At 48.5% G+C, this 22,853-nt stretch overlaps 1 protein-coding gene across 1 annotated transcript; it reads left to right on the forward strand.

Moving 5' to 3' along the window:
• The first annotated feature begins 19,680 nt into the window (after positions 1-19,680).
• LOC109763414 (transcription factor TDR-like) lies at positions 19,681-22,008 on the forward strand. The gene is made up of 6 exons (XM_020322260.3): positions 19,681-19,847; positions 19,928-20,032; positions 20,110-20,278; positions 20,484-20,996; positions 21,077-21,538; positions 21,624-22,008. Exons 1-6 carry the CDS (start codon positions 19,681-19,683, stop codon positions 21,870-21,872), a joined length of 1,665 nt encoding a protein of 554 aa, XP_020177849.1. The 3' UTR covers positions 21,873-22,008.
• The last annotated feature ends 845 nt before the right edge of the window (positions 22,009-22,853 follow it).

The raw sequence follows: 22,853 nt of genomic DNA on the forward strand, positions 1-22,853 counted from the left end.
AATGTTTAGTCCCACCTCGACTAGCGAAGGGCAGCCGCACTGGTTTATAAACCCAGCCGCGGCTGCTCCTTCGAGCTCCTCTCCAAAGCAGGCCTGCTGGTCATACGTGTTCTGTGCTGCCCTGTGGGCCAACTGGGCCTTTGCGGGCCTACATCCTGGCCCAACAACAGGTTGGGTTTCTAGTCGTATGCACGCCGCTGTGGCCCAGTAGGCGGGCTTTTTTATTTTCTTAATTTTTTTTGCTTTATTTATTTTCTTTTAGTTATTTCTGAGTTGTTTTTTGCTGTCTTTAGAGTTTCTTTGTGAATATTTTTTCTTTAGGTACAAAAACTTACAAACTTTTTGTTAGTGCTTAAACTTTTCAAATTTAAATAGTTTAAATTTTGAATTATTTGAAATTTGTGTGAATCACTAGTTTGTGAATAACTTAACTTTAAAAATACATTTTCAGTGATTCTTTTTTCTTATGTTTAATATTAGTGCTTTTATCATTATATTCAATTTGGTAATGCTTAGGTTATTTAAAAAAATGAAATGCCTGTGTAAGAGATGAGTTTTCATCCGAAACCCTGATACTTCGAAAGAGATTGCCCATTTTGTACACGAAGTTCATCCAGTTTTTGCCGTAACCCTCTCTACTTTTTTGCACATGCTATGTGGGTGAAATTATGATACCATGCCAAGTTTCAACCTTTTCGGAGTTCATTTGAAGTGCTTTTCAATTTCAGGGTCATTTAGCTGAAAAAATCAGTAAATGCATGAAAGAATTTGTTTGCACATAAAATTTCTTCGCGTTTCAAATGCCAAAACACATAATTACCCTAACTATTACAGAGATTCCCTCCTGGGTGTGAAACACAGAAGAAAGTGATGATAGTGAAGCCGATCACATCCCAGATCTTTGGGTGTGAAACTTTTTCTTCGCGTGTGTCCCTTTGCGCCGTAGCCATGGAAAATCTTCATCATTTAACTGGATGCTCGGGTCAATGTTCACTGTGAATGGAGAAATTTCATCAAACTTTTCATAATCTTCTGACATGTCTGTCTTGTCATCCACTCCCACGATGTTTCTTTTCCCAGAAAGAACTATGTGGCGCTTTGGCTCATCGTATGATGCATTCGCTTCCTTATCTTTTCTTTTTCTCGGCTTGGTAGACATGTCCTTCACATAGAAAACATGTGCCACATCATTGGCTAGGACGAATGGTTCGTCTGCATACGCAAGATTGTTGAGATCCACTGTTGTTATTCCGTACTGCGGGTCTTCTGTTACCCCACCTCGTGTCATATTGACCCATTTGCACCGAAACAAAGGGACCTTCAAACCACGTCCATAGTCAAGTTCCCATATGTCCTCTATGTAACCATAATATGTTTCCTTTCCCGTCTTGGTTGCTGCATCAAAGCGGACACCACTGTTTTGGTTGGTGTTCTTCTTATCTTGGACGATCGTGTAAAATGTATTACCATTTATCTAGTACCCTTTGAAAGTCATTATATTCGAAGATGGTAACTGGGACAGCGAGTACAGGTCATCTTCAATAGAGGCGTCATGCATGGTATGTGTTTGCAACCAGCAGGCGAAACTCCTCGTTTGTTCACGTGTAATCCAGTCATCAGACTGCTCCGGGTGTTTGGAGCGTAGAAAATTCTTGTGTTCGTCCATATACGGAGCCACCAAGGCAGAATTCTGTAGAACTATGTAGTGTGCTTCAGAGTGAGAATGTCCGTCCATACATATTATTTGATTCCCTCCTAGCATGCCTTTTCCATCCAGTCTGCCCTTATGCCGCGATTCAGGAACACCAATCGGCTTAAGGTCAGGAATAAAGTCATTACAAAACTCAATGACCTCCTCATTTTCATGGCCCTCGGAGATGCTTCCTTCTGGCCTAGCACAGTTATGAACATATTTCTTTAAGACTCCCATGAACCTCTCAAAGGGGAACATATTGTGTAGAAATACAGGACCCAAAACATTAATCTCTTCGCATAGGTGAACTAGGACGTGCGCCATGTTGTTGAAGAAGGATGGTGGGAACACCAACTTGAAACTGACAAGACATTGCACCAAATCATTCTCTAACCTTGGTATGATTTCTGGGTCGATTACCTTCTGAGAGATTGCATTGAGGAATGCACATACCTTCACAATGGCTAATCGAATGTTTTCCGTTAGAAGCCCCCTCAATGCAACCGGAAGCAGTTGAGTCATAATCACGTGGAAGTCATGAGACTTTAGGTTCTGGAACTTTTTCTCTGCCATATTTATTATTCCCTTTATATTCGACGAGAAGCCAGTCGGTACCTTAATACTGAGCAGGCATTCAAAGAAGATTTCCTTCTCTTCTTTGGTAAGAGCATAGCTGGAATGACCCTGATGTATGCCGTCTTTTCCGTGCATACGTTGATGGTCCTCCCGTGCCTCAGGTGTATCTTTTGTCTTCCCATACATGCCCAAGAAGCCAAGCAGGGTCACACAAAGATTCTTCGTCACGTGCATCACGTCGATTGCGGAGCGGACATCTAGGTCTTTTTCCAATAGGGCGGGTCCCAAAATATAGATTTCTTCTTCCACATGGGTGCGCGTCCGTCACCGTCATTCGGAACAGGTTGTCCGCCAGGACCCTTTCCAAAGACTACCTTCAAATCCTTGACCATATCATGTACATCAACACCAGTACGGTGGCGAGGCTTCGTCCGGTGATCCGCCTCACCTTTGAAATGCTTGCCTTTCTTTCTTACGGGATGCCTGCTCGAAAGAAATCGATGATGTCCTAGGTACAAATTCTTCCTACAATTATCCAAATATATACTGTCGGTATCATCCAAACAGTGCGTGCATGCGCGGTATCCCTTGTTTGTCTGCCCTGAAAGGTTACTGAGAGCAGGACAAGCATTGATGGTCATGAACAGCAACGCCTTTAGGTCAAATTCTTCCTGTGCGTGCGCATACCACGCACGTACACATGTTCCATTCCACAGCTGTAAGAGTTCTTCAACTAATGGCCTTAGGTACACATCAATTTCGTTGTCGGGTTGCTTAGGGCCTTGGATGAGCACTGGCATCATAATGAACTTCCGCTTCATGCACAATCAAGGAGGAAGGTTATACAAACATAGAGTCACAGGCCAGGTGCTATGGTTGCTGCTCTGCTCCCCAAAAGGATTAATGCCATCTGCGCTTAGACCAAACCATACATTCCTTGCGTCACCTGCAAACTCCTCCCTGTACTTTCTCTCGGTTTTTCTCCACTGCGACCCGTCAGCGGGTACTCTCAACTTTCCGTCTTTCTTTACGGTCTTCTCTGTGCCATCACATCGCCTTGGCATGCTCTTTGTTTTGGAACAAACGTTTCAACCGTGGTATTATAGGAGCATACCACATCACCTTGGCAGGAATCTTCTTCCTAGGGCGCTCACCCTCGACATCACCAGGGTCATCGTGGCTAATCTTATAGCGCAATGCACCACATACCAGGCAAGCGTTCAAATCCTCGTACTCACCGCGGTAGAGGATGCAGTCATTAGGGCATGCATGTATCTTCTGCACCTCTAAACCTAGAGGGCAGACATCCTTCTTTGCTTCGTACGTACTCTCTGGCAATTCGTTGTCCTTTGGAAGCATATTCTTTATCATTACCAGCAACTTTCCAAATCCCTTGTCAGATACACCATTCTCTGCCTTCCATTGCAACAATTCCAGTGTGGTGCCCAACTTTTTCTTATCAGCTTCGCAATTCGGGTACAACAATTTCTTGTGATCCTCTAACATGTGCAGCAACTTCTTCTTCTCCAAATCACTTGTGCAGTTTATCATTGCATCGGCAATGGCCCGACCTAGATCATCAGCGGGCTCATCTGATGCCTCTTCTTCAGCTTCTTCCCGCATTGCCGGCTCGGCTTCTTCCCCCATTGTTGTATCATCGTAGTTAGGGAACCCATGGCTAGGATAGCTGTCGTCGTCCTCTTCTTCTTCATTGTCTTCCATCGTAACCCCTCTTTCTCCGGGCTTGGTCCAAACATTATAGTGGGGCATGAAACCGGACTCAAACAGGTGGACGTGAATGGATCTTGACTTAGAGGAATTGTGATCATTCTTACAGCCAGCACATGGACAAGGCAGAAAACCATCCGCCCGCCTATTTGCCTCAACCGCAAGCAGAAAAGTTTGCACGCCATTAATGAACTCGGGAGAGCATCGGTCATCGTACATCCATTGTCGGCTCATCTTCATTACACAACACCGGAAAGACCAAACTAATACAAGTTCATACATAAAGTTCATACAACACATAAATGCAACAAACAAATAACTCTCTAGCTAAAGCATTTAAATGCAACAACAAATGCGATCAAGATCGCAACTAAGGTAACAATTTATCCAACAGCATAATGATACCAAGCCTCACTATCAATGGCATATTTTCTAATCTTTCTAATCTTAAAGCGCATTTTCTTCATCTTGATCTTGTGATCATCGACGGCATCGGCAACATGCAACTCCAATTCCATCTTCTCCCCCTCAATTTTTTTTCAATTATTCTTTCAAATACTCATTTTCACTTTCAACTAAATTTAACCTGTCGACAATAGGGTTGGTTGGAATTTCCGGTTCACATACCTCCTAGATAAAAAATATCTATGTCAACTTGATGGGCTTAATTTTTCATAAACACGAAATGCAACAAATAGTTTTAAAAGAGAATATACCACATCCGAATCATAACACGGACGTGGGCCGACGGGGACAGATATCAAAACCATGACACTATGTATAACAAACAACGTATGGGTAAGATAATTATACGAGTAAGTATATATCCAAATCACACAAACATGAATTTTTTATATAAAAAGATAAGAACAATAGGCTCACCACAAGGTGGTGCCGGCAACCGGACGGTGCAGGCGATCGACGGTGGTTACGATGGAGATTTAGAAGGCACTAAGTAAACCACACCTACATATGCAAACTAAGTGTTATTTTGACCTCAAATTGCATATAAATCAAATACTACCACATATAATTCCACCCAAATTACTAAAACCCACAATTAATCACTATATAAACCAATGCAAGAGCTAATCTAGCAATGAGAGATGAAAGGACAAAGTTGCTAACCTTTGTGATCATTTGAATGGATGGGAGCCTGCAAATCTTGACAAATTTTGGGCAAAATTTGTGATGAGCTCGAGAGGAAGAAGGGAAGAACAGAGGAGAGGGAGAGGGGAAAGGGGGAAGAACAGAGTGCTGGTGGATGAAGGGTTTATATAGGAAGACCTTTAGTACCCGTTTGTGCCTCGAACCGGTACTAAAGGTGCTGGAGGGGCCCCAGTCTGACAACATCCTGCCACCACTCTCTTTAGTACCGGCTCGTGGCATGAACCGGTGCTAAAAGTTTGGCACAAACCAGTACTAATGAGGGCCGCCCGCCTAGCCGTTGGAACCGGCACTAATGGTCACATTAGTGCCGGCTCAAATTCAAACCGGGACTAATGAGCTGAAAATTTGAACCTTTTTCTACTAGTGACACCACGGCATAATGGTGTGTCCGAACATCGTAACCGCACTTTATTAGATATGGTGCGATCTATGATGTCTGTTACTGATTTAGCGCTATCGTTTTGGGGTTATGCTTTAGAGACGGCTGCATTCACCTTAAATAGGGCACCATCTAAATCCGTTGAGACGACACCTTATGAATTATGGTTTGGCAAGAAACCCAAGTTGTCGTTTCTTAAAGTTTGGGGCTGCGATGCTTATGTGAAAAAGCTTCAACCTGATAAGCTCGAACCCAAATCGGAGAAATGTATCTTCATAGGATACCCAAAGGAGAATGTTGGGTACACCTTCTATCACAGATCCGAAGGCAAGATATTCGTTACTAAGAATGGATCCTTTCTAGAGAAGGAGTTTCTCTCGAAAGAAGTGAGTGGGAGGAAAAGTAGAACTTGATGAGGTAATTGTACCTTCTCCCGAATTGGAAAGTAGTTCATCACAGAAATCAGTTGCAGTGATTCCTACACCAATTAGTGAGGAAGCTAATGATAGTGATCATGAAACTTCAGATCAAGTTACTACTGAACCACGTAGGTCAACCAGAATAAGATCCGTACTAGAGTGGTACGGTAATCTTGTTCTGGACGTCATGTTACTAGATCATAACGAACCTACAAACTATGAGGAAGCGATGATGAGCCCAGATTCCGCAAAATGGCTTGAGGCCATGAAATCTGAGATGGGATCCATGTATGAAAACAAAGTGTGGACTTTGGTTGACTTGCCCGATAATCGGCAAGCCATCGAGAATAAATGGATCTTCAAGAAGAAGACTGACACTGACGGTAATGTTACTGTCTACAAAGCTTGACTTGTTGCGATTGGTTTTCGACAAGTTCAAGGAGTTGACTACGATGAGACTTTCTCACCCGTAGCGATGCTTAAGTTTGTCCAAATCATGTTAGCAATTGCCACATTTTATGATTATGAAATTTGGCAAATGGATGTCAAAACTGCATTCCTGAACAGATTTCTGGAAGAAGAGTTGTATATGATGCAACCAGAAGGTTTTATCAATCCAAAAGATGCTAACAAAGTGTGCAAGCTCCAGCGATCCATTTATGTACTGGTGCAAGCCTCTCAGAGTTGGTAAACGTTTTGATAGTGTGATCAAAGCATATGGGTTTATACAGACTTTTGGAGAAGCCTGTATTTACAAGAAAGTGAGTGGGAGCTCTGTAGCATTTCTAATATTATATGTGGACGACATATTGCTGATTGGAAATGATACAGTATTTCTAGATAGCATAAAAGGATGCTCGGATAAGAATTTTTCAATGAAAGACCTCGGTGAAGCTGCTTATATATTGGGCATCAAGATCTATAGAGATAGATCAAGATGCTTAATTGGACTTTCACAAAGCACATACCTTGATAAGATTTTGAAGAAGTTCAAAATGGACCAGTCAAAGAAAGGGTTTTTGCCTGTGTTACAAGGCGTGAAGTTGAGTGAGACTCAATGCCCGACCACTGCAGAAGATAGAGAGAAAATGAAAGTCATTCCCTATGCTTCAACCATAGGTTCTATCATGTATGCAATGTTGTGTACCAGACCTGATGTGTGCCTTGCTATAAGTATAGTAGGGAGGTACCAAAGTAATCCTGGAGTGGATCACTTGACAGCGGTCAAGAACATCTTGAAATACCTGAAAAGGACTAAGGATATGTTTCTCATTTATGGAGGTGATAAAGAGCTCGTCGTAAATGGTTATGTCGATGCAAGCTTTGACACTGATCCGGATGACTCTAAGTCGCAAACCGGATACGTGTTTATATTGAACGGTGGAGCTGTCAGTTGGTGCAGTTCTAAGCTGACCGTCGTGGCGGGATCTACCTGTGAAGCGGAATACATAGCTACTTCAGAAGCAGCAAATGAAGGAGTCTGGATGAAGGAGTTCATATCCGATCTAGGTGTCATACCTAGTGCATCGGGTCCAATGAAAATCTTTTGTGACAATACTGGAGCAATTGCCTTGGTGAAGGAATCCATATTTCACAAGAGAACCAAGCACATCAAGAGACGCTTCAATTCCATCCGTCATCAAGTGTCGGAAGGAGACATAGAGATTTGCAAGATACATACGGATCTGAATGTTGCAGACCCGTTGACTAAGCCTCTCTCACGAGCAAAACATGATCAGCACCAAGACTCCATGGGTGTTAGAATCATTACAATGTAATCTAGATTATTGACTCTAGTACAAGTGGGAGACTGAAGGAAATATGCCCTAGAGGCAATAATAAAGTTGTTATTTATATTTCCTTATAACATGATAAATGTTTATTATTCATGCTAGAATTGTATTAACCGGAAACTTGATACATGTGTGAATACATAGACAAACAGAGTGTCACTAGTATGCACTACTTTACTAGCTCGTTAATCAAAGATGGTTAAGTTTCCTAGCCATAGACATGTGTTGTAATTTGATGAACGGGATCACATCATTAGAGAATGATGTGATTGACTTGACCCATCCGTTAGCTTAGCACTATGATCGTTTAGTTTATTGCTATTGCTTTCTTTATGACTTATACATGTTCCTATGACTATGAGATTATGCATCTCCCGAATACCGAAGGAACACTTAGTGTGCTACCAAATGTCACAACGTAACTGGGTGAGTATAAATATGCTCTACAGGTGTCTCCGATGGTGTTTGTTGGGTTGGCATAGATCGAGATTAGGATTTGTCACTCCGTGTTTCGGAGAAGTATCTCTGGGCCCTCTCGGTAATGCACATCACTATAAGCCTTGCAAGCAATGTGACTAATGAGTTAGTTGCGGGATGATTCATTACGGAACGAGTAAAGAGACTTGCCAGTAATGTGATTGAACTAGGTATGGAGATACCGACGATCGAATCTCGGGCAAGTAACATATCGATGACAAAGGGAACAACGTATGTTGTTATGTGGTTTGACCGATAAAGATCTTTGTAGAATATGTAGGAACAAATATGAGCATCTAGGTTCCGCTAATGGTTATTGACCGGAAGTGAGTCTCGGTCATGTCTACATAGTTCTCGAACCCATAGGGTCCGCACGCTTAACGTTTGATGACGATCGGTATTATGAGTTTATGTGTTTTGATGTACCGAAGGTAGTTTGGAGTCCCGGATGTGATCACGGACATGACGAGGAGCCTCGAAATGGTCGATACATAAAGATTGATATATTGGGCGATGTTATTCGGACACCGGATGAGTTTCGGAGGTCACCGGATAAGTATCGGAGTGCCGGGGGGTTATCGGAACCCCCGGGGGGAACTAATGGGCCACTATGGGCCTTAGTGGGAAGAGAGGAAGGGTCAGGAGGGGCTGGCCGCCCCCCCCCCCCCCACCCCTTGGGTCCGAATTGGACTAGGGGAAGGGGGCAGCGCCCCCCTTTCCTTCCCTTCCCCCTCTTCCTTCCTTCCCCTCTCTCCCTCTTGGTGAATTCCTACTAGGACTTGGAGTCCTAGTAGGATTCCCCTCTTGGAGGCGCGCCCTAGGTGCCGGCCGGCCTCCCCCTTGATCCTTTATATACGGGGGCAGGGGGCACCCTAGAACACACAAGTTGACAGCTGTCTTAGCCGTGTGCGGTGCCCCCCCCTCCACAGATTTCCACCTCGGTCATATCGTTGTAGTGCTTAGGCGAAGCCCTGCGTTGGTAACTTCATCAACACCATCATCACCCCATCGTGCTGACGAAACTCTCCCTTGACCTCAGCTGGATCTAGAGTTCGTGGGATGTCACCGAGCTGAACGTGTGCAGATCGCGGAGGTGCCGTACGTCTGGTGCTAGGATCGGTCGGATCGTGAAGACGTACGACTACATCAACCGCGTTGTCATAACGCTTCCGCTTTTGGTCTACGAGGGTACGTAGATTACACTCTCCCCTCTCGTTGCTATGCATCACGTAGATAGATCTTGCGTGATCGTAGGAAATGTTTTGAAATTACTGCGTTCCCCAACAATAATGTCCTTAGAACACTGGCCCTCTACAATGCGGGATCCTTCTAAGACGTCATCAAAATACTACTCCGGCGTGCGGTGATCCTTGCTTGTGGGTGGTCCCTTGGTTGCAAGCTTGACGGCATTCATCTTCTCCCACTGCACCTTGACACGGGTGAAGGCTATCCGGGCACCTTCGATGCAGATCGACTGCTTTATGGCATCAAGCTGGGGACAGGCACTGACTAGCCGCTTCACAAGCCCGAAATAATTGCTGGGTATGGGTTCGGCTGGCCAAAGACGGACTATAACATCCTTCATGGCCAATTCGGCCACCCTATGCAGTTCGGTCAGCTATTTCAGCTGATCACTGAAGGGCATTGGATGCTCTGGCGCAAGGTACTGCGACCAGAACAGCTTCTCCGTCGAGCTCCCCTCTTCGGCTCGGAAGAACTCCGCAGCATCAGCAATACTCCGGGGTAGATCCACAAACGCTCCTGGAGAACTCCAAACGCGGGTTAGTAAGATGTACCTTCTCCTTACAAATTTGCTCTGCATATTAAAGGCCTTACCCGCCGCGATCTTCTTAGCCTCTTGGATCTCCCGGCGGGCGCCTTGGGCTTCAACCCAGGCTTCCTTCGCGCTTTGGAGGGCCTTAGCAAGTTCGGAATCTTGATCCAAAATCTTGCGCTCCAAGGATTCACATTTTCTTATGGCATCCTTGAGCTCTTGTTGGACTTCCTCCACCCTTGATTCATGTTTTAGGCAGGCGGCTCGCTCCTCCTCCGCCTCCTTCTTGGCTTCGGCCAGCGCACTCTTGAGGGTCTCGACCTCAAACGCGTCAGCTATGAGCATAATCATAAAACTCATTCAGATAACAAATCAGAGCTGATACCATTTCAGATGTGTTTCGGTATCACATACCTTGCTTTTCCTCTAATTTCCGCTTTAGTTCGGACACTTTGGCGGCATAGGAAGCTGCCGCCAACATCGCAGCATGTTTGTTCAAATAGATATGTATGTTAATCTCCTGCGAGAACTATTCGATCCTCTGTTCGGCCTTTCTTTGCGAACACCAAACAGAGTCTCAGGGGCTACTATCTATACACATGCATTCCTTTTATATAGCTAAAAAGTATTACATCACATACCTCAAAGCCCATTAGAAGGCTAGTATAGGCCTCGTTCAATCCGCGTTTAGCGGACCGAACCTTTTCAACCACCGTACCCATAAGGGTACGATGTTCCTCCACAATGGAGGCGCTCTGAAGCGCTTCCACCAGAGCGTCTGGCGCCTCCGGATTGGCAGAGGTCACCGGTGGAGTTGACGCGCCCCCTTCTTTCAAAGGAGGCTACTCACCTAAGTCCGGAGCCGTGTGGGTCTTTGGAATGACATTTGGTTGGGGGCCAAATTGGACATGGCCCCCGTCGCCAGTCTCCATGGGGGTTGGTTCCCCCATGTTCTCGACAGCAGAGGTATAACCCCCTAGCGCCGCCTTGACGGCTTCCCGCACCTCTCCCTGACCCGGGTGGGGTCCTTCGGGACAACACTTCGGTGTTGTCCGTAGCAGTGGGGGGAGGCCGGCGGAAGGGACTCACTCTCCATCATGTTCAGACCCAGCGAATTCCCAGAAGATGAGGATCGCTGGGGGAGGTCACGAGCCGGACTGCAGCACGCAATTCAATGTGTTAAAACCACAAGGCAAAAAGCCGGATATATATGCAGTGCCCTTGAATACTTACGATCCGGCCTGGGGCTTCGACCTGGGGCGCCATCCGAGGATGTCGTCGGCGTCTGATTCGGAATCATCCATAAGGGAGATTATCCCTTTCTTGGACGCCTCCGCCTCTAGATCGACGGAAGCCCCCCTTTTCTTCTTTCCCCCCTTAAGGGGAGAATTGCTCTCTTCCTCCTCCTCTTCATCGTCGTCATGAGAGGAGAGAGTTTCGGTATCTTCGGACACTACGTCCGAAGCGCCTTTACGGCGCAGGCCACCTTTGGCCTCCTTGCCCTTCTTCTTGGCCTTCTTTTCCGGCGCCTGATACGGCTCCGGAACCAGCATCCTCGTTAGCATAGGAATGGCTGGGTCTTCGGGTAGCAGAGCCGGGCAGTGGATCCGCTCCGCCTTCTTCGTCCAGCCCTGTGAGGAGAGCAGAAAGCTCAGTATACTCCTCGGATCTACAAATTAAGGCTATCAGAAAACTTACGGGAGTGGCCGGATGAGTGCGGTCGAGGCCGAGGTCTTCGGTCGTTTTCAGCCACCACTTCTGGGCCTTGAAAAGCAACTTCCATATGTCTTCGTGTGTTGTGCCGAAGAACCGCTGCAGGGTCCGGGGACTGGCCGGATCGAACTCCCACGGATATTGAGTCCCGCGTTGGAGGGGAGAATCCGGCGAAAAAGCATCACCTGATCACGCTGGCAAGACTGGTGTTCTTGTCTATCACACTCTTGAAGTGCTTCTGCAGCGTCATCACCTCGTCGGACGACGCCCAATCCAGGCCCTTGTTGAGCCAGGATGTGAGTCGCACTGGATGCCCGGACTTAAACTCGGGAGGGACGGCCCATGTGGTGTCACGAGGTTCTGTGATATAGAACCACTCCTGTTGCCATCCCTTCAGGGTCTCCACAAAGGTGCCCTTGGGCTAGATGACGTTGGGAAGCTTGCTAACTATAGTGCCGCCGCACTCCGCGTGTTGACCATCAACCACTTTCGGCTTCACATTGAAGACCTTGAGCCATAGGCCGAAGTGGGGGGATGCGGAGGAATGCCTCACACACGACGATGAACGCCGAAATGTTGAGGAAGGAATTCGGGGCTAGATCGTGGAAATCTAGCCCGTAGTAAAACATGAGACCGCAGGCGAAAGAATGGAGGGGAAACCCTAATCCACGAAGAAAGTGGGGGATGAATACTACCCTCTCATTGGGCTCCGGAGTGGGGACGATCTGCTTTTTGGCCGGAAGCCGGTGGGCGATTTCCTTGGCTAAGTATCCCGCTTCCCGGAGTTCCTTGATGTTTCCCTCCGTAAAGGAGGAGGCCATCCACTTGCCCTGCGCTCCAGATCCGGACATGGCTGGGGTGTTTGCTGACGGAAAGGATTGAAGCTTGGGCACCGGAGCTCGAGGGTGGACGGGCTGAGGAGGAAGAAGGCGTGGGATAAGAAGGTGGATCCTTATCCTCTTATAAAGGCAGTGAATGTCAAGCGCCCCCTCCCCAGCCTTAAAATTTGCCTACTCCCAAGGGGTCGTGCGGATGGCATGGTTGGATTACCCAAGCCCTCATTGATGAGAATCCCGTAATAAGGGGGCACGATCTCTGCTTTGACAAGACGTGTCACCGGAGGTTGCATATCGAAACATGAAACGAGAGGTCGAAAAAGGATTCGAAATAATGAAATGGCCAGACGTAACGTCTCACTAGCAAAGCTGTCAGTAAAGACATGCCATGTTTTTTGATTAAGTATTATGCCCTTGCGGTTGTGCATTGTAACTGTTAAACAGAGCCGGATATAGTTCTTTTGATCAACTACCTTGAAGTGTTCGGAGGAGGAACCCGCCTTGCAATGCCGAAGACAATCTACGCGTCGGACACATCATTATTGAAGCCAGGTTCAGGGGCTACTGAGGGAGTCCTGGATTAGGGGGTCCCCGGGCGTCCAGGCTATGTGACGTGGGCCGGACTGGTGGGCCGTGAAGATACAAGATCAAAGGCCTTCCCCCGTGTCCGGATGGGACTCTCCTTTGCGTGGATGGCAAGCTAGGCGTTCGGATATGTATTTTACTTTCTCTATGCAGCCGACTCTGTACAACCCTAGTTCCCTCCGATGTATATATAAACCGGAGGGTTTAGTCCGTAGAGGCAATCATAATCATACATGCTAGACATCTAGGGTTTAGCCATTACGATCTCGAGGTAGATCAACTCTTGTAACCCCTATACTCATCGAAGTCAATCAAGCAGGAAGTAGGGTATTACTTCCATTAAGAGGGCCCAAACCTGGGTAAACATCGTGTCCCCTGCCTCATGTTACCTTCGATCCTCAGACGCATAGTTCGGGACCCCCTACCCTAGATCTGCCGGTTTTAACACCGACAGCCGGTGTGACAGGTACCGTGAGGGCGTCGAGCTCAGGCAAAGACGAAGCACCGCCGAGCACGTCCGAGACGGAGGACGGGCTGCTATGAGCAGGTGCGGGAGCCGGTATAGGACCAGGTGCAGGAGCAAGTGCGGGAGCATGTGCTGGTGCAGGTGCGGGAGCAGGTGCTAGTGCAACACTAGTCGAGCTGCTCCCGAAGAAGTTGGCAAGGGGAAAGTCCGCTGCATCTTTATTTGGATTTTGCCTGCTCCAATTGACGATAGCCGGAAGCAACACACCATACGAAGATGCCATTTCCTCTTTTGCGGCAGCTACCGCTGCTTTGACTGTCTCGGTTGATTTCTTATCAACCGCAATCGCAACCTTCTTGTCGATGTTTTCTTCAATTAACCTCCGTATTTCCTTCCTCTCATCCGTGGTCTCAAGGTAGTACTTCTTCCATGTGGCGCCGTCTCCGACGCCGTGCACGCGTCCATACGACGGCCAAGTGTCCACCGGGAGTCATTTCAATATGTTCAAGGCCCGGTTGAATGGGGTGTCCCACTTGAGCCTCGTCAACGCCTCAGACAGCGAGTCACTTTCGGCCGCGATCATGTGCTGCTCTCTCTGCAAAAGGAACAAGGATCGTTTACAAATATGACTAAACGTGCAGTCGAATTGATCAGAAGCTAAAATTAGGGGGTAAATTAAAAATTACCAGCAGTCTCATGAACTCCGTCGTGACCGCGTCCGTCTCAAAAACCTTCTTGACTGGGTCCCAATGGTACTGGGCCCTGAGGACGTCACGCTCCTGCGGGACGGTGAACTCCGCTAAGGGGTCTGGGATGCCCAGACTTTCGCGTTCCGCGTCCTCCTTGGCCCATATGGACCTCTTCCCAGCGTAACCATGGCTTCCGAGGTGGTGGCACCCCATGTTCCTCTCTTGAAGCCCCTTCATGTACTCCGACTTTTCTTTGGCAGCTTTGGCAACGCAAGCCGCCTTGAATATTTCAAACTGCTCTTCCGTAATTGTCGGATTATCCTTTACAATCTCGGAGTAGGGTTCCTTTTTGTCGATGATCCTTGCTTTCACCCTTACTTTCCAGGCGGACAATTCGCCGCTAAACTTGCCCATGGCGCGTCTGTTTACCTTCTTCATTGTCGGTCTTTATCTGGATTTTTATATTTGCTTTCATCCCGGCTCAGGAACAAGAACACCTGGTGCAGCTTCGTTAGGAGGGACTGCTTCATATCTGGTATCTTCCTTAGTTTCACATCGTTGATGGTGGCGGTTGCCCGTAGGATGCAGCCTATTTGATTGCCGTAGCACGCGCGCGCTTCCACAGGCTCTTGTGGCTCAAAATTGCCGTCGTCCACCTCCGTGACCACCACTCTAGTAGTGATGAGCTGGTTTGGGCGCCGTTGCCTCTTTGGTTTCGGTTCTATACCGGCTTCGCCAGTCTCGGTGCCGGTCTCGGCGCCGGTGTCAGTCTCAGCGCCGGTCTCGATGTCGGTCTCAATCTCGGATGTGACAGGTGGGCCCTGCAACAACCGTTGCTCATCGAGAAGGTTCAAATAGGTGTTTGTCGCTGCGTAGACGTTGCAATCACCAGAACCCTGTCCTTCATCATTGCTAGCCATGTTTCCTATAATTAAATCTAGTCAATTAATTCTAGACCTAATAAAATGACTAATGACATAAAAAAGGCCAATGTTTTGCAGGAATGTTGATTCGTTCCCGTTGCGGCAAATCCCGGGCACTCGATATGTCCTAGTTTGTAGCACATTTCATGTCGAAATTCACGGAAAATTTCGGCATGACCTTTGCTAAAAAGTGGACAAATCGAGCACCGAAAATTTGCCGGAATGGAAATGAATCAACATTCCGGCAAAACATATGCCACTCGGCTGCATTCCCTGGAAACAACAAAAGGCCACTTGGGCACAATCGAACCACTTCAATGTTACATATAACAGGACCACTTAAGAATATGTACATGAGAAACTACAACAGTAGATAAACATGAGCAAACAATATTGAGGAATTTGCATATAACATGACCACTTCAAATTTGCATCTCCTAGTGTTTGACACTTCAAGAAAATCTACACAAATCTCATGCTCTCTCAAACTCAATTCAAAAACCAAATATAGATGGATGAACCCTAGAAACCTAGAACCTTTACATATTTTTATCCTAATAAAAATTATGTCCTAATGAAAATTATGTACCCTAGAACTCAATTTATGTCCTAATAAAAATTATGAACCCTAGAACTCAAATTATGTTCTAAATTTTTGTCCTAATAAGAATTCACTAAAAATTAAGAACCTACTGGACTTGCAGCACTAATAGAAATTTATATTTTTATATTGATTTTTTTCTTTAAACTAAATCCTACTACCCTAGTTAACATCTAGTTAAACCTTACTTTCCTAACATTTGTAATTAAACCCTATTGCCCTAATCCTACTGCCGTAGTTAATCATATACAATTTTTTCCTAAAATATATATTTAGTTAACTACTGAACTAAATTTTACTCTAAACTAAACCCTACTGCCCTAATTAACATCTAGTTAAACAAACTCAATTCAAAAACTAAACCCTACTGGACTAATTAACATCTACATTATCTACTACTTCACATCTATTATTACCCTAACTAAAAAACTTCTACTATTAACCCTACTGCACTAGTTAACTAGTACCACCACTACTACTAATTAACATCTACTACTACTACTAAAAAGCATTATCTATGAACCCTACTACTAATTAACATCTACTACTACTACTAAATAACATGGCAGGAAGAACAGGCAGAGAGAGAGGAGGGGTGGGGGGAGGGGTGGGGGCTTACAGAGAGGGGAGAGACGGTGGTGAGGAGGTGCTCGGCGACGGAGGCAGGGGCGGCGAGGGCGCGCGGCTCCGTTGGCGGCGACAGAGGCAGTGGAGGCGAGGGAGGTAGGGGCGGCGAGGAGCGGATGAGGGAAGCAGTGGCGGCGAGGGAGGCAGGGGCGTCGAGGGCGCACAGCTCCGGTGGCGACGACGGCACGCGGCTCCGGTGGGGTAGGGCCGGCGAGGGAACGACGGCGGCAAGGGACCAGGGGCGGCGAGGGAGAGGCGACGATGGAGGAGATCAATGAGGAATTAGGGGAAAGGAGTTAGCAAAATTGTCGCGCGGGGTTAAGTCAAAGTAGCAGTAGCGCTGGTAGGCAAAAAGCGTTATAGCTAAGTTAGCTATAGCGCTTTCCACGAAAACGCGCTACTGCTATAGGAAGTAGTTATTTATTTTCCTTTTTCTTTTATGTTTATCTAAGGAATGTAGCTGTAGCGCGGGCTTATAAAACGCGCTACTGCTATAGTAACTACAGCGCTTTGTGGCAACAAGCACTACTGCTATGCTTTTCTTCTTTAATTTTCTTTTTCTTTTGTTTATCTTTATATTTTCTTTTTTTCATTTCTCCTTTTTCTACTTCTTTCATTTTCATTTACTTTTCTATATTTTTTTATTTTATTTTCTTTCTTTAGCAGTAGCGCTCTATACAAGAAACGCGCTACTACAAGGCACTTAACGGTATCGTGCTTTTTGCATCCTCGCTACTACTATTCCTAGCCTACCGACAACAGTGTGGGAATTATAGTAATAGCGCTTTTACGTGCAGCACGCTACTGCTACAACCATAGTTGTAGCGCGCTTTATTGACACGCGCTACTTCTAAGTAGCAGTAGCGCTCTGTCCTAGACAGTGCTACTGCTATACCTCTGTGTATAAGGTTTTCCCTAGTAATGTGGAGTTCTAAATGTTGGCTTAACTACATCTGGTGCAACAAGCTCAACAGGGATTCTTCCAACACAAATAATCTACTTCATGTTCGCATGATCAAATGAGCATGTGGTTGTTTTGGAACTCTCAGGTATGACACGGATGCCCACATAATCCCCTCCTTGAAACGAAGCCATCCTCAGCTGCGTGGTGGTTTTAGAGACCTTCTTCTTTACTGAAAGAATATCATCCTCCTTAATAGCATTAGCAAACATTTGCTGCAACACACGTCACCTTCCAGCGCCCCAAAAAGAATAAGTGTTGGACCTTCCCTCGTGTGTGGCATGATGATCATATTGGCATGACCTTCCTAATAATAATTGACATGCATCCATTGGCAAAACATCATAGATGGCTGTATCACTATAGTCGCCAACTAGAAAATTGACACGCACCTTTTGAGTAACTTCCAATTTTCCCGACTGATATAACCAGTCGACGCAGTGTGGTTGTGGGTGCTTCCAGGTAGGCAAAGCTAAAGCATCCACCAAGCCCTTGATGACTGCATTGGTGTAGCTTCCACCACTGCTGAAATTTCCTTATATGCCGGGTGCCAGGCTCTTCGCCGAGAGCCAAAACATGGACACTCGGCAAAGTAAACAACGCCGAGAGCCACACTCGGCAAACCTGGCTTCATGACAACTAGTTGACGTTGCCGTCACGCGCTCACGGCGAACGAGCACCGCACGGCAAACGGGGCAGGCGCTGAGAGACACGCACGGCAAAGAGAAGCCACGTGGATGCCCGTTCGGAACTAACGGTGCCGTCACTTGGCTTACCTATACCGAGAGCCGCGACATCGCCCTCGGTAAAAACACATCACAGAAACATTTTACTACCTGACATGTGGTCCCACTGGTCACATTTATCAATAAAAGTTTTAAATTATTTGGTAAATTATTAATAAGAATAATATGACGATGTCTTTGCCGAGAGCCATGCTCAGCAATGCCCGAATAGGACGCGGTACAAATTATGAAGCGCGCGCGGTCCGGCGCCCCAAATTTGCAACGCGTGATAGTGCTTTTTAGCGCGTGCTCTAAACTTTTTTGCGCGCGCACTATTTTGCAACATCTGCTAGAGCATCTCCGCGCCCAAAAAGAACGGCTTTTAGCGCGCGGAGCAGTTTTTGCGCATCCGTTGGAGATGCTCTAGAAGAAAGCAAGCATACTCATACTAAATCCATCCATCCATTGCTCCTTCCTTTTCTTTTCGGCCGTAAGAATTTCTGTTGTGTCTGTCCTTTTACATCGTGTGTGAATGATCATGATGAACTGGCTGGTGCGTGGACGGTACAGTAACACATTTCGTCAGCAGATATCTTCACCAGCGAAGCAGCCGATGCAAACAGCCTCCGATGTCACTCCGTCCTTCTCTTAGCTGCCTGGGCGAAATGACGTGCTTGCCTGCTCGTGCCATTAGCGTCGCTGGATCATGAGAAAGTGGCAGTGTGCACACTGCATCCCCATGAGGCCATGACACCACACCTTACCTTCCATAGCAGAACTGGGGGCTTGGCCTCTCATCAGAATTGCATCTTGCTTAACTGCCATTAATCAATTGAGCGAGCCACATCATTTGCATTTGCATTGGCCATCTTTACTGGTAGAGTCAGGATAAATCAAGTTTTGAGATCCCTCACACCTTTCTTGCACCCCACCTACCCATAACAGCCTCCGATCACGGCGATGATACCAGCGCGGCGATGGATAAAAGGCGAGAGCACATTCATGCTAATTGTCAGGTTTTCAGTTCTCACCAGTAATATAATTAGGTACTTGCATTTCTGAATTGCATCCCCAAAATGGCATAGAGGTGTATGGCCCTATACATACTTTGCTGATGAGTGATGATGCAACACCCCTGTTGCAGCCTTCAGTTGAAGCGGTTCTTCAGTTAGCAATTGCTTTCGGCTGATCCGTCGACCGACCGCGCCGGAAAGCGTTCTGAAAGGTAGCTTTCTTCTGACACCATCCAAGAACAGCTAGCTATAACGGCAGTCGTGCTAGGTTTATGTAATTCTGTTAGCTCACACTTGATTTTGATCCTCTGATTTGCTTGCTGATGATCATGATGAATGCATGCATGATACTAGTACTGTATAATGTACTACCTTTGCTGCATGCGATCGTGTGTAGCCCTGTGACACCGGTGACATCAACAAATCCTATCCTGATTCCTGACAGCAGGGAAAGCCTTGCGTGTATGATGTGTCACTCACTTGCTCGATCCTAGGACAAGCTGACCACTGCGCACTGGCGCTGAGCTGAGCGATGGCAGGAGGAGACTATCACCAGCAGAGCATCATCGGCGGCCGTGCGGCTGTTCATGGCCATGGAGGGGGAGGCGGCGGCACCGTGGAGGCTGCGCTCAGGCCGCTCGTCGGCGGCGCCCACGGCTGGGACTACTGCATCTACTGGCGGCTCTCTCCTGACCAGCGGTATGTGCGTGTGTTCGATTGTTCATGCGATTCTTGCATGCAGCCAGAGCTTGATGATGATGATCCATCATTCATGGCAGGTTCTTGGAGATGACGGGGTTCTGCTGCAGCGCGGAGTTCGAGGCGCAGGTGGCCACGCTCGCCGACGTCCCTTCCTCCATCCCTCTCGACTCCTCCTCCATCGGGTAATTGCCGGCCGGCCAAGTCGATTGCCGTTAATTTTTGGCCGGATCTCTGACTGTTGTTTTGGTTGGTTGGTCAGGATGCACGCTCAGGCCCTGCTGTCGAACCAGCCGATCTGGCAGAGCAGCGGCGGGGCGCCGGGTCCGGATCTACTCACGGGCTACGAGGCTTCCTCCAGCGGCGGCGAGAAGACACGGCTCCTCGTCCCCGTCGCCGGCGGCATCGTCGAGCTCTTCGCTTCAAGATACGTACGTGCGTGCGTGCGTGCGTGCGTGGCCGATGATGGGAAATAAAAATATCAGTTAGGTTTGGAAGTAGTTAGGGAGCACGCGGTTCCCGTGAGCTGACGCGACGGCGGCGGCAACGGCGGTGCACCGTACGCAACAGCCTTCGCGTTTCCATGGTGCGTGGTGTATATATATGGCTGACCTGACTGGGGTGCGATTAATGCAGATGGCGGAGGAGCAGCAGATGGCGGAGCTGGTCATGGCGCAGTGCGGCGGCGGTGGGCAGGGATGGCAGGAGACGGAGGCGCAGGGGTTTGCGTGGGACGCGGCAGCGGCAGACCCGGGGCGGCTCTACGCGGCGGCGTCGCTCAACCTGTTCGACGGCGCCGGGGGAAGCGGCTCGGGCGAGCCGTTCCTGGCGGGAGTGCAGGAGGACGGCGCGGCGGGCGTGGGGTGGCAGTACGCGGCAGAGAGCAGCGAGCCGCCGTCGACGGTGGCGCAGGAGCATCAGCAGCTGCACGGCTTGGGCGTGGGGAGGGCGGACTCGGGGTCGGAGAGGAGTGACATGCAGCTGGGGGACCCCGACGACAACGTCGACGGCGAGACGCAGAGGGGCTCCGGCAAAGACGGCGGCGGGAAGCGGCAGCAGTGCAAGAACCTCATCGCGGAGCGGAAGCGGCGCAAGAAGCTCAACAACCGCCTCTACACGCTCCGGTCCCTCGTCCCCAACATCACCAAGGTAATCACCGTCATCCATGGCCGCCGCCATGCACGATTCTTGGCTGCTTGAAACTAAGGAGCTTCGATCCATGTCGGCAGATGGACCGTGCGTCGATCCTCGGGGACGCGATCGACTACATCGTGGGGCTGCAGAAGCAGGTGAAGGACCTGCAGGACGAGCTGGAGGACCCGAACCCGCCGGGGGTCACCGGCGGCCACAGCAAGGCCCCCGACGTGCTCCTCGACGACCACCCGCCGCCGGGCCTCGACAACGACGAGGACTCGCCGCAGCAGCAGCCGTTCCCGTCCGCCGCCGGCAAGCGGCCCCGGAAGGTGGAGGCGGGCGAGGAGGAGGAGAAGGAGGCGGAGGACCAGGACATGGAGCCGCAGGTGGAGGTCCGGCAGGTGGAGGGGAAGGAGTTCTTCCTGCAGGTGCTGTGCTCCCACAAGTCCGGGCGCTTCGTCCGCATCATGGACGAGATCGCCGCCCTCGGCCTCCAGATCACCAGCGTCAACGTCACCTCCTACAACAAGCTCGTCCTCAACGTCTTCCGCGCCGTCGTACGTCCCGCTCTCGCCGGGGATCCCCGCCGGGCCGATCGCCATTGTTGCATCCTGCTGATAGGGATTCATGGTTGGTTTGCAGATGAAGGACAACGAGGCGGCGGTGCCGGCGGACAGGGTGAGGGACTCGCTGCTGGAGGTGACGAGGGAGATGTACGGCGGGGGCGGCGCGTGGTCGTCCCCGCTCCCCCCGCCGCCGCCGACGAACGCGAAGCTCGATGGCATGGACGGGCAGGCGGTGCCGGCGGCGGCCGGGGACCACTACCAGCTGCACCACCAGGTGCTGGGAGGATATCACCACCAGCATCTGCAGTACCTCGCCATGGATTGATTGATTCCCTTTATTACTAGCCACTATAGGTCCATGGATGGATTAGTTGATATAGTACGTAATTAGTTCCCTTCCTGCTCGTATTTTGTTTTCTCTTTCATTTAAATATGTGAAGTTTAACTAATTAACTCGAGGAGAGGACAATGAAATCAAATTCGAAAGCTTCTGGCCGAAAGTCTCGGATCATTCTCACCTCTTTGTGGATCTGGACGCGGACTTTCATGTGGGCAAGCGCTTCAAATTCGAAAGCTTCTGGCCGAAAGCCGAGGGCTTTCTTGACGTAGTGCAGGAGGCATGGAATGTGGTGCCGTTGGAAGGGAACCCTTTCTTGGCCCTGGATAACAAACTGCATGCGACGGCCAAAGCATTGCAAACGTGGAGTGACAAGTGGATTGGGAATGTTAAGCTCCAAATTTCCTTGGCGATGGAGATCATTGGACGGCTTGACAAGGCAGCAGACTCGCGCCAGCTGGCGGACGACGAATATGGATTAAGGAAGTTGCTGAAGAGGGATCTTCTTGGCCTCTGCTCGCTCGAGAGATCCATTGCGAGGCAGAGATCATGGATTTGGCAACTTAAAGAGGGGGAGGCGAACACGGCTTTCTTCCAGCGACAGGCAAGATTCAGGCAAAAGAAGAATGTGATCACTTCTTTGAGCCACGAGGGGGTGCTATACACTGGGCAGGAGAGCATAGCGAAGGTGGTGGATGACTACTACGATGCATTATTTGGTTCTTCGGCTCGGCGGTTGGCCTCGATCAACTTGGACATGCTTGATCTCCCATATATGGATCTCGCACACCTCGAGGCCCAGTTTGAGGAAGAGGAGGTTGAGAAAATTATCAAAGCAATGCCATTGGACAAGGCACCAAGCCCGGACGGTTTCACTGGCCGTTTTCTTTGTGTCATGTTGGCACATAATCAAAGATGATTTTATGAAGGCTCTGCGGCAGTTCCATGCGGGAGACATGAGAGGGTTGG

The sequence above is a fragment of the Aegilops tauschii genome, chromosome 6 (assembly GCF_002575655.3).
Source record: "Aegilops tauschii subsp. strangulata cultivar AL8/78 chromosome 6, Aet v6.0, whole genome shotgun sequence".
Lineage (NCBI taxonomy): Eukaryota > Viridiplantae > Streptophyta > Magnoliopsida > Poales > Poaceae > Aegilops > Aegilops tauschii.

What these genes read in the sequence shown, in the direction of transcription:
- LOC109763414 (XM_020322260.3), top strand. Translation starts at nt 19,681, where the DNA reads ATGGCAGGAGGAGACTATCACCAGCAGAGCATCATCGGCGGCCGTGCG. An exon ending in CGGCTCTCTCCTGACCAGCG is followed by an intron (nt 19,848 to 19,927) that starts GTATGTGCGTGT and finishes CATTCATGGCAG; the next exon opens with GTTCTTGGAGATGACGGGGT. An exon ending in TCGTCCCCAACATCACCAAG is followed by an intron (nt 20,997 to 21,076) that starts GTAATCACCGTC and finishes CCATGTCGGCAG; the next exon opens with ATGGACCGTGCGTCGATCCT.